We start from the raw sequence: 16,461 nt of genomic DNA, 5'->3' as shown, positions 1-16,461 counted from the left end.
CTACATTATTTCTGATCAACAATATGTCAACCACAAATACTCATCGGAAATTCTATAGTGCACCCACTCACTTCCTTGGAAATACAAGTTTCCCATAAACCTTGTATAAACCCAAAAACTTTGATCATCTCATCAAAGCGTATATTCCAACTCGGAGAAGCTTGCTCCAGTCCATAGAAGGATTGCTGGAGCTTGCATACTTGTTAGCATCCTTAGGATCGACAAAACCTTCTGGTTGTGCCACATACAACCTTTCCTCAAGGAAACCGTCAAGGAAACAATGTTTTGACATCCTATCTGCAAGATTTCATCATAAATAATGCAACAACTGCTAACATAATTCCAACAGACTTTAGCATCGTTACGGCTCAGAAAGTCTCATCGTAGTCAACTCCTTGAACTTGTCGGAAACATCTTTGCGACAAGTCAAGCTTTCTTAATGGTGACATTTACCATCATCGTCCGTCTTCCTTTCAAAAATCCATTTGTACCTAACAACCTTACAACCATCAAGTAGTTCTTCCGAAGTCTACACTTTGTTTTCATACATGAATCCTATCTCGGATTTCATGGCCTTCGGCCATTTGTCTTTATCCGGGCCCACCATCGGTTCTCCATAACTCGTAGGTTCATTGTTGGCCAACAACATGACCTCCAAGATAGGATTACCATACTACTGTGGAGCAGTATGTTTCCTTGTCGACCTACGAGGTTTGGTAGTAACTTGATTCTAATCTTTCTAATCTTCAAGCGCATTGCATCAATCTTGATCTTGTGATCATCGACGACATCGGCAACATACAACTCTAATTCCATCTTCTCTTCTTCAATTCTTTTCATTTTTTCTTTGAAAAAATTGTTTTCTTTTTCAACTAAATTAAACATCTCGACAACAGGGTCGGTTGCAATTTCTGGTTCACATACCTTCAAGATAAAAATATCTATGTCAAGTTGGTTGGCATAATTGTCATAAACACGAAATGAAACAAATAGTTATAAAAGATAATATACCACATCCAAATCATAGACTAGACGAGAGCCGACGAGGGCGAATATCAAAACCATGGCTCTATATAATAACAAACAATAATATAAAAATAAGAAAAATACACAAGTAATAAAAATTATTAGAAGTAAGATTTAAAAAAAAATAAGAACAAGAAGCTCACCACGATGGTGTCGTCGACTAGATTCACGTGAGTGATCGACGGTAGCGAGGATGGGGATGGGGACGACGCGACAGCTTAAATTAAACCACACCTACAAATATGCAAAGAAATAAGAGAAATCTTAAGTGTGGCTCGTGAACTCAAGTGGCATCATGTTCTCAAGCATTTCGTCGAACAACTCTTGTGCATAGGAAAGGAAAACAAACTAACACACACCTCTCACCTTCTATGAGGAAAAACAGAGGAGAGGACGGGCACGGGCGATGATATATAGGCAAACTTTTACTCCCGTTTGGGGTCTAAAACCGGGACTCAAGATGGACATTTAGTACCGGTTGAAGACACCAACCGAGACTAAAGGTGTTGTGACAGGACACATTTAGTCTCGGTTGGTGTCTTCAACCTAGACTAAATGTCCCACACAAACCGGGACTAAAGACGACAGTGCCGCCCGTCCGTCCTTAGCCGTTCGAACCGGGACTTCGTAAAGCTATCGGGGCTAGAACGAAAGCCTTGTTTTCTACTAATGATTGCTCCACTGATTTTTTTTTTCTTGTGCTTGCTGGATTGGCTGATATCTTATAAGTTAATCTTTTAGCATCGTGTACATCATATCTTTGCTCATTCCCGTTTATCAGGTGTCATTAATTTAACGTGGGACTAGTCCTCCTTTCTAAAAAATGTACCTCCACTGTGTGTATCCTACACATTGTAGCGGTCCGATATCATCAAGGAATTTGAATAAATAGCAAACGGTGTGTTTGGATGTAAACATTGAGGACATTGGTATTAAATTTGCTGGAATTTTATTTAATTATTTGGGTCAGTCTAATATATAATTCTTAATAAATCCTAGAGGCTCACGCAGCCCATTTGTGCAAGGCAAGAGGTGGAAATGTTTAGTCTCACATTGCTAGTTTAGTGGGAGTTGGACCTCCTTATAAGGGAGGATGTTTCCACACATGTATGAGCTTGAGAACAATAGAGACATACACGCGCGCTCCTCCTCCGCCGCCCGCCGCGTCACGACGTGCCGCGCCGCGGGAATGAGCCGAGCCGAACTAAATTTTTGCCACGCACAACTCGTATTTAAAAGTCCACTCGGAGAAGTTTTGCTAGTGGATATTGAAACCGAACGCTGCAGTTTCGCTTTTGTCTGTTCGTTTCGTATCCCGTCGTTGGTCTCTCGCCTTCTTCTCCTGCGCCTATAAAAGAGAGGTCGCTCCTCTCCAGAAGAACGCATCAGAAGTTTTTCTCTCCACCGGTTCCTTTCTCTGTGCTGCTGCTACGTTCTTCCTCATCCCGTCTTGCGGCGTGCACCGTTCGTCGGGACAGTAGGCCTCCAAAACTCCGTCTCTTCGAGTCATGTATGGGAGAAGGGCGATAAGGTTTTTTGGGAGCGCTCAGCGCGACTACTGGCTTCCATCACGGACACCGACGATTTCTTTTCGGACGACGACTACTTCCCTGACGTCGACCACCTCTCTAATAACATGGCCCACGACAACGCCAACACCAATCCTGCTACTGCAACTCAGTACGTACTCATGTTCTTCTTCTTTCAGTTTCTATCGCAACTTTTTGCTATAGTATCTCTTCTAGATATGTACGTGTCTGCTCATCACTTCCTATGGTACCTTGTCTATATAGAATGATTATGCATATGTTCTTTTCTAGATCATATGTGCACCTGTCTTCTGTCATTTCATCTCTATATTGCATGTCTTCTTCCGTCTTAGTTATGATGGTTAGGTTTATCCTAGATTTTTTTTAATAAAATCTTTTGGTAAATTGCTCATATTTCCAACAATCCAAAAACCTTATTATAGGCAATTTACCCCGAGTGGTTTTGCTGCCTCCATGAGACCTCCTATGTTTGAGGGTGTTCACTACAAGAGATGGCGCATGAGAGCTGTTTTATGGTTTCAAACCATGAGCTGCTATGACGCCACTCTTGGCAAACCTGAAGAAGATCATGATGCATAACACGAGCTAGCCTTTCAGAAAATGGATACCTTGTTTAAGGCTGCTCTTTTGAGCGTTCTTGGTGAGAACATAGTTGATGCTTATGCGTCAATTGATAATGAAAAAGATATGTGGAATGCACTTGAGACCAAGTTTGGGGTCTCGGATGCTGGCACTGAGTTGTACATCATGGAACAATTCTATGACTACAGGATGACTGAAGAGCGCTCCATGGTTGAGCAAGCTCATGAAATACAGTCATTTGCAAGAGAACTTGAGCACTTTAATTGCTTGCTACCGGACAAGTTTTTTGCCGGAGGCATCATCACTAAACTCCCTCCTTCATGGAGGAACTTTGCTACCTTACTGAAGCACAAGAGACAAGAGTTTTTCGTTTCGGATCTCATTGGTACTCTTGATGTGGAAGAAAAGGTGAGAGCAAAATACACACGTGCTCGAGCTATTGAGGGAGGTTCTAGTGCCAATCTGGTACAGAAGAAAAACTTCCAGCCCCACAATTTCAAGAACAAGGGCAAGTTTGATGGTAAAGCAAAGTTCGATAGGAAGAACAAGGCTGTACAACACACCAACTTCAAGAAGAAGAATGACAAGAAGAAAGGTGTTTGTCATGTGTGCGGAGATCCTGATCATTGGGCACCTAACTGCCCTAATCGTTATGACAAGTGTCAACATGGGAAAGGCGGCAAGTCTGCTAATGTCGTCATTGCTGACACTGACGTGGAAGATGTTGGGTATGGTATATTACCCACTATTCTTTCAGTATGTCATTTTCCTGATTGGTTGATTGACACATGTGCTAATGTGCATATATGCGGTGATATTTCCATGTTTTCATCTTATCAGTCTGCATGGACTTCCACCGTACTGATGGGCAATGGTTCACCTGCTTCTGTTCGTGGTGTTGGCACGGTCGATCTGAAGTTTACTTCAGGAAAGGTCGTGCGGCTGAAGAACGTGCATGATGTCCCCTCCGTGAATAAAAATTTTGTTAGCGGATCTCTTTTGTGTAGAGATGGCTACAAGCTTGTCTTTGAGTCCAATAAATTTGTAATATCCAAGTATGTAACTTTTGTTGGTAAAGGCTACGAGTCAGGAGGCCTGTTCCGTTTATCCTTGGCAGACGTTTGCAATAAAGTTGTTAATCATGTTTACAACAATAGTGAATCAAATGTGTGGCATTCACGTCTTTGTCATGTTAATTTTGGTTGCGTGTCGCGACTATTCAAATTGAACGTAATCCCTAGCTTTAACACAGTCAAGGGATCTAAGTGTCAAGTTTGTGTGCAATTCAAACAACCTCGTAAGTCTCATACGACTGCCGAAACGAGAAATCTTGCACCACTAGAGCTCATACATTCAGATCTATGTGAAATGAATGGCATTTTGACAAAATGTGGAAAGAAATATTTTATGACACTAATTGATGACTCCACTAGATACTGTTGAGTGTATCTTCTAAAGTCTAAGGATGAGGCTTTGAACTTTTTCAAGATCTATAAAGCTGAAGCAGAAAACCAACTTGATCGAAAGATCAAGAGGCTTAGGTCCGATCGTGGTGGAGAGTGTTTCTCAAATGAATTTGATTCTTTTTGTGCGGAACATGGTATAATTCATGAGAGGACACCTCCCTATTCACCTCAATCAAATGGAATAGCCGAAAGAAAGAACCGTACTCTAACTGATTTGGTGAACGCCATGTTAGATACATCGGGTCTCTCCAAGGCATGGTGGGGGAGGCGATATTGACTGCATGTCATGTCCTGAGTCGAGTTTCCACAAAGAACAAAGAGATAACTCCATTCGAGGAATGGGAAAAGAAAAGGTTAAAACTTTCTTATCTGCGAACCTGGGGTTGTTTGGCGAAAGTTAATGTGCCAATCCCAAAGAAGCGCAAGCTAGGACCAAAAACCGTGGATTGTGTTTTTCTGGGATATGCTTTTCATAGCATTGGATATAGATTCTTGGTTGTAAAATCTGAGGTATCTGACATGCATGTCGGTACAATCATGGAGTCAAATGATGCGACTTTCTTTGAAGATATCTTTCCCATGAAGGATATGGCTACCTCATCTAATCAGGAGATGCCTAATTCATCAAATCATGAATTAGTTACACTTAGTGAACCTATCATTTCGATGGAACACTTTGAAAATATTGTGGAGGAGAACAATGAAGTTCCGACCACGAGCAAGAGACAGAGGACTCCAAGGTCCTTTGGTGATGATTTTCTTGTGTATCTCATAGACGATACTCCCAGTTCTATTTCAAAGGCCTATGCGTCTGAAGATGCTGACTACTGGAAGGAAGCAGTGCGTAGTGAGATAGATTCCATCTTGGCAAATGAAACTTGGGAGATCACTGATCGTCCTTAGGGGTGCAAACCTATAGGATGCAAATGGGTATTCAAGAAGAAGCTTAGGCCTGATGGTACTATCGAAAAGTACAAGGCACGGCTAGTGGCTAAGGGTTATACCCAAATGGAAGGTGAAGACTTCTTTGATACTTACTCACACGTGGCTCGACTGACCACTATTCGAGTACTACTTTCACTAGCTGCCTCACATGGTCTTCTCGTTCATCAAATGGATGTTAAGACTGCTTTCCTAAATGGAGAGTTGGATGAGGAAATTTACATGGAACAACCAGATGGGTTTGTAGTAGATGGTCAGGAAGGGAAAGTATGCAAGTTGTTGAAGTCTTTATATGGACTTAAGCAAGCACCCAAGCAGTGGCATGAGAAGTTTGAAAGGACTCTCACAACTGCAGGCTTTGTTGTAAACGAAGCTGATAAATGTGTGTACTATCGCCATGGTGCGGGCGAGGGAGTTGTCCTTTGCTTGTATGTTGATGACATACTGATTTTCGGAACAAATATGAACGTTATTAAAGAGGTCAAGGATTTCCTATCTCACTGTTTTGAGATGAAGGATTTAGGAGTGGCTGATGTCATTCTGAACATCAAGTTGTTAAGAGACGAAGATGGTGGGATTACGTTGCTTCGATCTCACTATGTGGAAAAGATCTTGAGCCGCTTTGGGTATAGTGACTGCAAGTCCTCTCCCACACCATATGATGCGAGCGTGCTACTTCGAAAGAATCGAAAAATTGCTAGAGACCAATTGAAATACTCTCAAATTATTGGCTCGCTTATGTACTTAGCCAGTGCTACAAGACCTGACATCTCTTTTGCTGTTAGCAAATTGAATCGGTGTGTCTCAAAACCAGGAGATGTGCATTGGAAAGCTCTAGAGAGAGTTTTGTGTTATTTGAAAGGCACTGTAAATTATGGAATTCACTATACTGGACATCCAAAGGTGCTTGAAGGGTATAGTGATTCAAACTGGATCTCTGATGCTGATGAGATAAAAGCCACGAGCGGATATGTATTCACTCATGGGGGTGGCGCTATTTCTTGGAAGTCTTGCAAGCAAACGATCTTAACAAGGTCAACAATGGAAGCAGAACTCACAGCACTAGATACAGCTACGGTCGAAGCAGATTGACTTCGCCGGCTCTTGAGTGACTTGCTGGTTGTCGAGAAACCTGTACCGGGTATCCTTATGAACTGCGACAATCAAACTGTGATCACGAAAGTGAGCAGCTCAAAGGATAACATGAAGGCATCAAGACACATTCAGAGAAGGTTAAAATCGGTCAGGAAAATGAGAAACTCCGGAGTTATTGCATTGGATTATATCCAAACATCTAAAAATCTGGTAGATCCTTTTACTAAGGGTCTATCACGTAATGTGATAGAAAATGCATCGAGGGAGATGGGTATGAGACCCACAATTTGAGTTGTTCACAGTGGTAACCTATTCTTTGTGATCGGAGATTCCGTGAATTAGATGTGGAAGACAAGCTGTTGGTCAACTGAGAGGAAAGTATCCTTATCATTAATAATACCACTCCATAAAGATGCAATACTTTCCTAAAACTGCATGGCAGATTGATGTACATCTTAATATGTTCTAAGTGGCTTATTGAAGCAGAGATGTTATCCTGCAGAACATCTTTTGAAGAACATGCCTATATGAGTCTGATTGTTAACGTCGCAATCTATGAGAGTAGGGTGCTTTCTAGTAAACTCATGAAAGGTCTTGGAGTATGACGCATAAGCTCCACCCGCGGGGAAGTTCTACGGTAGCCTAGTATCGATCAAACCTCTGTGTGAATCTAGTTTTGCAGAAAACTTGCAGTTCAAGGCCTAGTCCACTGTTCAAGTTGCTTACTAGTGTAGCATAGAGTTCTAGGTGGAAGTTCAACTTAACAGTCTCCACTGCAGTATCAGTATATAAAACAGTGTTTTGGAACCAAAGGCAAATTTTTGTGTGCCTCTGGGATCTGGTGGGGGATTGCTGGAATTTTATTCAATTATTTGGGCCAGCCCAATATATAATTCCTAATAAATCCTAGAGGCCCACGCAGCCCATTTGTGCAACGCAAGAGGTGAAAATGTTTAGTCTCATATTGCTAGTTTAGTGGGAGTTGGACCTCCTTATAAGGGAGGATGTTTCCACACATGTATGAGCTTGAGAACAATAGAGACATACACGCGCGCTCCTCCTCCGCCGCCCGCCTCGCCTCGTCACGACGCGCTGCGCCGCGGGTTGCGGGAATGAGTCGAACTAAATTTTTGCCACGCACGACTGGTATTTAAAAGTCCATTCGGAGAAGCTGAATGTTTTGCTAGTGGATATTGAAACCGAACGCTGCAGTTTTGCTTTTGTCTGTTCGTTTCGTATCCCGTCGCTGGTCTCTCGCCTTCTTCTCCTGCGCCTATAAAAGAGAGGCCGCTCCTCTTCAGAAGAACGCATCAGAAGTTCCTCTCGCCACCGGTTCCTTTCTCTGTGCTACTGCTACGTTCTTCCTCATCCCGTCTTGCAGCGTGCACCGTTCGTCGGGACAGTAGGCCTCCGAAACTCCGTCTCTTCGAGTCCTGTACGGGAGAAGGGCGATGAGGTTTTTGGGGAGCGCTCAGCGCGACTACTGGCTTCCATCACGGACACCGACGATTTCTTTCCGAACGACGACTACTTCCCTGACGTCGACCACCTCTCTGGTAACATGGCCAACGACAACGCCAACACCAATCCTGCTGATGCAACTCAGTACGTACTCATGTTCTTCTTCTTTCAGTTTCTATCGCAACTTTTTGCTATAGTATCTCTTCTAGATATGTACCGTGTCTGCTCATCACTTCCTATGGTACCTTGTCTATATAGAACGGTTATGCATATGTTCTTTTCTAGATCATATGTGCACCTGTCTTCTGTCATTTCATCTCTATATTGCATGTCTTCTTCCGTCTTAGTTATGATGGTTAGGTTTATCCTAGATTTTCTTTTAATAAAATCCTTTGGTAAATTGCTCATATTTCCAACAGAATTGACTCCAATGCCAAATATCCAAGACATTGATATTGAGCTTCAATGTCACACATAGTGTTTGGATGTTCATGTATTGGGCTCCTGGAATTCATACGGAGGAACTATGCCAAATCATGTTTGGATGCACAACGTACGGAATTGGGCATTTAGAAATTTGTGAACACAATTGACTATCCAAATCATGAGAGGGAGGAGGCCGGAGAGGGAGAAGGCCGGAGGCGGAGAGGGAGGAGGCCGGAGAAGGAGAAGGTCGGAGAAGGAGAGAGAGGAGGCCGGAGCCGGAAAGGAAGGAGGCCGGAGCCGGAAAGGGAGGAGGTCGGAGGTGGTGCGGCTGTGGCCGAGGCCAGCATCGATAGTAACCGGCGGCGGCTAGCTAGAATGCGGTGCGACGTGCGAGGGCGCACGGGCGAGGATATGCGGCGCGGCATGGCGCGGGCGAGGAAATCAGCCCAAAACCAAGCTCACGACCAAAGAATTCAAGAAAAGGGTGCAAAGCGTTTGCTCACTGCGCCGAATATCGAGCTTCAATGCCACGGTCCAATATCTAGACCACCTAAACTGTGGTATTCGGGCTAACGAATGCCAATACCGAATTCCATGGCTCAATGTTTACATCCAAACACACGGAAAGACATTTACCCTATAATAAGAGAACCACATTGGATCAAAGGTTGTGCCGAGAGGTCAAAGCGTACATCCCTTATTAATCCTGCACTAATGGCGTCCACGGCAGCAATGCACCAGCCAGCACAGCGGACGGAAGCGCCGCTGACATCGCCCCGATGACTCTACTATAATCTCGTGGATAACTAACAAACCAACGACGGACGTACCTTCCTCCCTGCCACTGCCAGCCCGAGAGAAACGACCATCTCCACGGTCAGCGCGAGGAAGAGTCGCCAACGACGCACCTAGTGATATCCACGACAGCCCGCTCCCGGTTGTTGCTCTTTCCACACAAATTCCCTTCCCATTAATTAACTATCATAGTAATACGTACGTACTCCTACATACAACCAACAAATGACGACCGGTACACGCACCCGTCTACGTAGCCCCGAGCACACATTCCTTATACATCACCCCGCTTTTACTACCACCAGTGTTTAATCAGCTAGACAGACTACCATTAGTGCACAAAATATTCCGTACGCACGCACGCACGCACGCTCGAGCAGCTAATCTCGCCACGGTACGTACAGTGGGACGGCGCTAGCGTGTGGGGCCATTGCGCACGAGGCGAAAACCAAAGTGGCGTGTCCGACGCGGGCAAGCCGGAGGAGAAACAAGCCCGCAAGCAACCGCAACCCAACCAAGGGCAAGAGGCGGTGCACCTAGCTAGAATAGCTAGCGGAACCCGCACCGCACCACACCACACGCGCGTAGCCGCAGCAGACGTGCCGCCGCTTGGCGCGCGCGCTGCTAATCACCACGTTCCCGCCTGGAGCGATCCATCCATCGGCCGAGAGGGACGGGTCGGGGCACGGCGAATCGCCCAAGTGGGGCCGGGCAAGCGAAGGGAAGGGAAGGTGGCTGCGATGATACGGCTCCAGCGCGAGGAAAAAGGATTTTGATTTGAACGCAACGCAATGGAATACAACCAGAGGTAGGTCGATCGTGTAGTCGTATGGCCATTGGAAACTATATGGGGCTCTAGAAAAGGTCATGCAGCTGTCATCCCACCCCGGGAACGAACCATCTCTTCCAGCGCACGGCCGCCCCCTTCCCTTCCCTCCCCTCCCAGCTGTGATATCCTCCTCCTCCTCCCGCCCCATCTCTTCCGAGGCGCGGAGGCTGGGTTATGGAAGAGCAGCTTTCCGCCGGGATCGAGCGAGTAGGAGGGGTAGTAGTCGTCAGGTGCAAGGGAGGCTGCCGGATCGGGCCGAACCGGCCCGGCCGAAACCACTAGGCTGACCGCGGACCGATCGGGTAAAGTCTCCCGCAGAGTCCAGGGTAGCTCAGCTATCCCTCCACAGTTTTGTTTCATCCCGGCAAAATACTTTGGCGACTCCTCCCTCCATCCATCCACAAGACCGGAACAGCGAGGACCGCGGGCGAACAAGGGGTCGACTCCGTCGCGCGGTTGCGTCCTTGCTAGCTACAGCTAGAGCCTAGAAGAGATGGCGGCGACGGCGGCGGCATCGTCGTCGTCCCCCGCGGGCGGCGCCTCGTCGCCGGCCCAGGCGCCGGGTGGCGGAGGAGGTGGAGGTGGAGGTGGTGGTGGAGGCGGCGGGGTGCCGTACCACCGGTCGCGGTTCGGCGACACGACGCTGACCAAGGTGTTCGTGGGCGGGCTGGCGTGGGAGACGCCGTCCGCGGGGCTGCACGACCACTTCCGGGAGTACGGCGAGATACTCGAGGCCGTCGTCATCACCGATCGAGAGACCGGCCGATCCAAGGGCTACGGATTCGTACGCCCTCCCCTTCCCCTCCCTCTCGCCGATACGCACACGCCATCGCCGGCGATCTGTTGGTCTCATCTTCTGTATCTTCTGTATCTGTGTGTGTGCAGGTGACGTTCCGGGACCCGGAGTCGGCGCAGCAGGCGGTGCAGAACCCGAACCCGATGATCGCCGGCCGGCGCGCCAACTGCAACATTGCGTCCATGGGCCCGCCGCGGCCGTCGCCCCAGAGAGGTGAGCAACAGCGAAGAAGAAAAAAACACCGAATCAATGCCCTCTCCTTTATATTTTCCTCTCCCTCCCTTCCGTTTGCTCGCGCATGTGCATGGCAGTAATAACGGCGACATGATCAGCGGCGATCCGCCGTACGCGACTACTAGCAGGATAAGCTTGATTGATTAGGGCACGCGTATTTCCTTCTCCTTCCTCCTCCTCCTTGCGTGCGTGTTAGCCAGCGGGTTATGATAAGGGAGGAGGATCCCATTAACGCCGCGTTGATGGGCGGGGCCCAGCTCCAGCTGCTAAAAGCTTTAAAAGACTGGGGCGCCAGCCCAGACGAAGCAGGACGACGACTTGGAGCACTTTGGTCTCTGCATTGGGAGGGGAGGGGCGGCATGCTCCGGCTGTCAGACATGCACACTCATGTGGCCGACCCAGCCTGGCCTCTGCATTCAGTTACTGCAACTGTATCTATCAGTTACCACTCCGGCCTCCACAAATATGGCCCTTCTTCAGTTGGAGATATGACTACGATTTTGATACAATTAGAGTATCGTATTTATAATTTCATGGTTAGGAACCAATTAAGGTTTTTTGGTTGATGGAGGAGGGAGTAGTGGGAGAATCAATCAATGGTGGTTATGATCGACGGGTCTGAGCTTGCATTTTGCTGTTGCTGCGCATTGGGAAAGAATTACAAGCTTACGAAGCGTTCCAGCGGGGATGCGGTGTAAAGCGGGGCGGTGCATGTTAGTTCATCGCTGGAGAAGAGAATCGGGAATCAGTCCACTTTGCCTTTCTGGTCAAAATCAGGGCACGGCATCGGAAAAGAGTTCCGTTGCATATACTAGTCTCCTACTTAGCCTTTGACAGGGTTTCAGTCTGGTGGTTGCCATGTCAACGAGCCTAGCTAGGGGACGCTGCTGCATGTTGCTGCTTGGATTGCTTCAACTCGTTGCGCTTTTTGCTTGAATTGGTCGCTCGTGATATTCATATTTATCTGGTGTTACTTTATTGATTTGGGATTTTGGGTCGTGCTTTCCAAATGATTGGGTGAACGCCGGCGTTGCGCTGAACTTTTTCTCATCCGTTTTTTTCATGATAAAACAATTGACTATTCCCCCCTGCAAAGATTAATGTTGAGCTTGCATTATGTCTTATTTAGTATTTTCACAAATCTTATGGTTAGGGTGCAGTACAGCGCACGGGTACCAGACTGGAGTAGGTTGTAGTGCAAGCTAGCTAAGAAAAGTCTTGAATTATTTGACACCGCGCCAATCTACGCAATGTGTACATAAAAAAAACCCTCCACAGTTCCTCCATCATTATTCTCGGGGAAGATTATTTTCTTTAAAAAAAAAAGGATTGGCCAAAATGCAGGCAGAGGAACACATCTGGTTCTGGTGTCCTTTTCCCTTTCATGAAAATCGAAAGGTTTCTGCTAGGCAACCAACACACCTTCGAAAAGATATACACGAGCGTAGGAAATCACCCATCCATGATCAATCCAGCATGCATGTGTGTCCCGGTCCAACGTAGTAGGAGGGCACATGGCATTTCCCTCCCGGTGCAACTGCATAGTCCGTCCATCCAACTGTTTTGCAACGCCTGGCCGCGTGGCCCCCCCCCTGCCCTGCCCTCATGTCCTGCCTGCAAATACATGCGTGATCTGCTACCTCTTCACGGCACATTTATTTGTTTGTTTGCTTGGGCGCGAGTCGCTTCCTCTGCAGCCCAACAATGGTGTGACATGCCTAAATTATTTTGTTTGTGTGCCTGCAGGTAGGGCCCCGCGCGGGCCGGATCAGCAGCCCTCCTCGGGCCCACCGCCATACATGGGCGGCAGGATGCACCAGCAGATGCCCACCCCGCCTCACGCCATGTTCTACCACCCTTCACAGTACGGGTGAGTGCCGATACCATATCCCCCATGTACTCCTGTCCGCTGTATGTATCATTGCCAGTTCCGCTTTAAAATCGCAATGCATCGTCGTATCGTACAGTGCACATCGTGGGTGACCTGGGTGCACTGCAGGTTCAGAACCATCACTTGAGTAGGGATAAGACTTTCTGTTAATCACCCAGTTTCCTAATAAGATTTTGTCAACCTGTGCCAATGCATCGTTGTATAGCACCTTATTATATAGGAGCATTTAATAACTTAAGCGACTACTAACCCAATGTATTGTTTCTTAAAAATTATCTCTATATTTAATGATTTGGTTATTAAACATTTTTACCTATGATGACGTGTAAATGTTGTATCTTAGGTATTAAGGCACAATCCTATTTTCTTTCAACATTAACTAGTATAACACATCAGCAAAACGTTTATGAACCTTAAGGAATGGTATCGCCACATGTAATTTCTCAATCACTAAGTTGAAAAAAAGATCAGACAGAGATGGGTACAAAGCATCGGCTTGGTAGTGACGGGCCCATGTCATAGTGGTTGCATTTTTCGTGGTTCAGAGGCACGCTGATCCCGAGGTAAATAGTTTTTGTTTGATACGGTGGGGGTGTGATACGCCAGACTACGACCGATCCGTTAGCCGAAGTGAAGAACCAACCTAGACGTTGCCGGCTGCACTCTTGTGGTTCAGAGACATTCATATCCTGAGGTGAAACAGTTTGATGTTACGATGGCGTAAATAGACGGCTAAAACAGTTAGATGGAGTGAGGAACACACATAGGAGTAGTAGGAATAGACGTTGTTGCTGCCTTGTTGGCAGTTGGTCTTCTTTATGGTAGTAGTAGTGGCTGATTTGTCAGTTACCCAACCCGACTGAGAGCATGGTTAATAGTATAGCCAACGGCTGGCTATAAGCAGTCTTATAGCCCGTCTTATAGCTAGCTTGTACAATAGTTAGTTTTAAAATAGTACTATTTTTATCATATATGACTCACATTTCATTCTCACAAAGCACCTAGGAGCACGTGCTAGCTCTTCACGAAGAGTCCGCTTCTCTCTTCTCTTCTCTCTCACCCAACTCAGCAAAAATATAGTATTTTAATCCTCTGACTACACGCCGCTCGGAGCGAGCGAGGTCAGGTCAGCAATCAGGTCGCGTTGCTTTCGTGCCACAGCTTTCGGTTTCCGCTTCCGCTGCCGCACCACGCCAGCCCCCCGCGTGTTGGGCCCTCATGGCAGGCCCGTTCATAAATGTGGCCGCGCGACGGCCATTCAACCCTGCGGGGCCCACCGTCTCTCTCTCTATCTGCTGACTTCTCCTAGTCTAGAGTCATAGACCACCATGTCATGGGGTGCGGCCTTGCCTGCGGACGCTCTCTTCGCTCCGTTGGCTTGCCTTGCGTGGAGAGTTTAATGCGTGCCTGCCTCCAGATCTCTGGTGCCACTTGCTATATTTTTGACGCAGCGCTGCTGTTGGGTTGCGGTTGACGTACCCCATATGTGAAATTTATTGGAGTGGGCAGAGCCTGTGGTACAGATCGTTGGCGCTGGATTCCTTGACCGGTCTGTCCAGGAACAAGTACTGCTGCTACTACTTGAGTTGTTTCTGCAAGGAAAAAATTACGAACCGCGTCAGGTTTCTGCATTTTTTTCACTCATATATGGACAGCCATGTCCTTTCTCACTACCACAATCTTGTCGGGGCAATTTGTGACTGGCCAACCGTGTTTAGGTTCTTGCAAGCAATCACTTTGTTTCTGAATACTGCAAAAAATGAAAGCAGAGGAAGGACTGCTCGTTTGATGTGGTCCTGGTTTTAGCTGGACATACCTTTACTTCCTGAAATAAGAATGTTTGAGCTTTACAGCCATGGTTGTTGGTACATATGTCTCTGAGAGACAATGGTGGGCTCGCGCTAGGCTTGATCCCTATCGATCTTCCTAATAAGGCACTGATTAAGTTATGTGAACTTTTGCAGGTACTGGTACCCACCTGATTATCCATACCAGCAGGCAAGCACCCGTACTCATCTCTTGCGATGTTATTTCTGTTGTTTTATTTCCATCACAAGCCATTGCTGCTTTGTACATCAGCTCTAGTGAATGCCAGCAGTACCCAACATATATATAGAACACGTTTAAATGATCTGAAATCAGGATTTTATAGTCACATTCTAAACTTTAAATACTGGCAATCTTTAGAACTGCATTTTGGATAGCTGCACTTTTTTTTGAGAATTCGAAACCACAAGTTGCACAGTTTATCCACAAAAACCAGACATTGGAGCGCAATACAGACCCACTTATTTTCTATTTGAGAACTGACTGAAACCTTGCAATGCCTGAATACTTGTATGCAGGCCTTTTACAATTCTCAAATGCAGCAATACTACTCTCAGCAGTATGGCCAAACATCCCCTTCAACATCACCATACCCATACATGGGGTACATGACAAATGGCCAGAATCCTAGGGCTGGCTTCTCGCCATTGCAGCAGCAAGCTGCTCGGCCGCCGTTCTTTCAGCAGCAGAGTGAGGGTTCTTTCCAGGCAGCGCCTACGCTCCCTCCTAATTTCAGACTCCAGTTGCCCCCTCGTGCAATCTCAAGACAGTCTGATGATGTATCCGGTATGTCACTCCCAGTTTCATTAGATCACCAAAATAAATAAACATTTTGCTGTTGTCATACTCATGTTATTCCTATGTCGAATCAGCAACTATGTTCCATCTTCTTTGATCAAACTATGAAGTAAACTCATCGCTTTCTGCTGACATACGTTGCAGGTTCAGAACCAACTCAGACTGTATCTGCAGCTGAGGCTACAAACACAGATAACCAAGAAGCGTCAGCGCCTGTTGAAAGATCAAATTCAGAGGAAAACACCTCGAACTGACTCGCTGAACTGAAAACTCTGCCAAAATGATTTGACGCCGATCTGGAGAGGACTATTAGTGGTCCGCAAAGGAGTACCAAATACTCGTTTCTTGACTGAAAAAAAAAAAAGAATAGCATCCAAATATTTGTTCTTTCATTATTTCTGATTCATTTCCTATTTCTGCACTGCATTTATTTGGTGAATCCATTGTATTGCGAAACTGATTCTCACGGCAGAAAATGGAATTTGCCAGAATAAATCCCGGAGGCATGCCGCTGGTATTCGTCTCCTCTATGTCTATGAGTATGCAGTATGCGATTCCAACGGGGCAAAAATATTCAATGGTTAACACCTTTCTTGCACACATATACTGCCTCTGTAACTTAATACAAGACGTTTTTTAACACTGTCATAGACTCTAAAAATGTCTTGTAAAAAATACAGAGGTGGTATCTTTAAATTTTCATGCACATTAATAAACATTGTGAACCCTCTTTTAACGCTAAA

At 46.2% G+C, this 16,461-nt stretch overlaps 1 protein-coding gene across 1 annotated transcript; it reads left to right on the top strand.

Moving 5' to 3' along the window:
- Nucleotides 1–10,167: 10,167 nt before the first annotated feature.
- LOC123403375 (probable RNA-binding protein ARP1) lies at nt 10,168–16,242 on the top strand. The gene is made up of 6 exons (XM_045097315.1): nt 10,168–10,956; nt 11,058–11,181; nt 12,949–13,072; nt 15,058–15,091; nt 15,439–15,706; nt 15,863–16,242. Exons 1-6 carry the CDS (start codon nt 10,666–10,668, stop codon nt 15,970–15,972), a joined length of 951 nt encoding a protein of 316 aa, XP_044953250.1. The 5' UTR covers nt 10,168–10,665; the 3' UTR covers nt 15,973–16,242.
- Nucleotides 16,243–16,461: the final 219 nt, after the last annotated feature.

This window comes from Hordeum vulgare, chromosome 6H (assembly GCF_904849725.1).
Source record: "Hordeum vulgare subsp. vulgare chromosome 6H, MorexV3_pseudomolecules_assembly, whole genome shotgun sequence".
Classification (NCBI taxonomy): Eukaryota; Viridiplantae; Streptophyta; class Magnoliopsida; order Poales; family Poaceae; genus Hordeum; species Hordeum vulgare.
The sequence above is the reverse complement of the archived record's forward strand: the minus strand, read 5'-3'. Positions and strand labels throughout refer to the sequence as shown.

Bases quoted from the DNA above. Each gene is read 5' to 3' on its own strand.
- LOC123403375 (XM_045097315.1), top strand. From the start codon at position 10,666: ATGGCGGCGACGGCGGCGGCATCGTCGTCGTCCCCCGCGGGCGGCGCC. The intron at 10,957-11,057 runs GTACGCCCTCCC...GTGTGTGTGCAG, and splicing joins GATCCAAGGGCTACGGATTC to GTGACGTTCCGGGACCCGGA. The intron at 15,707-15,862 runs GTATGTCACTCC...CATACGTTGCAG, and splicing joins ACAGTCTGATGATGTATCCG to GTTCAGAACCAACTCAGACT.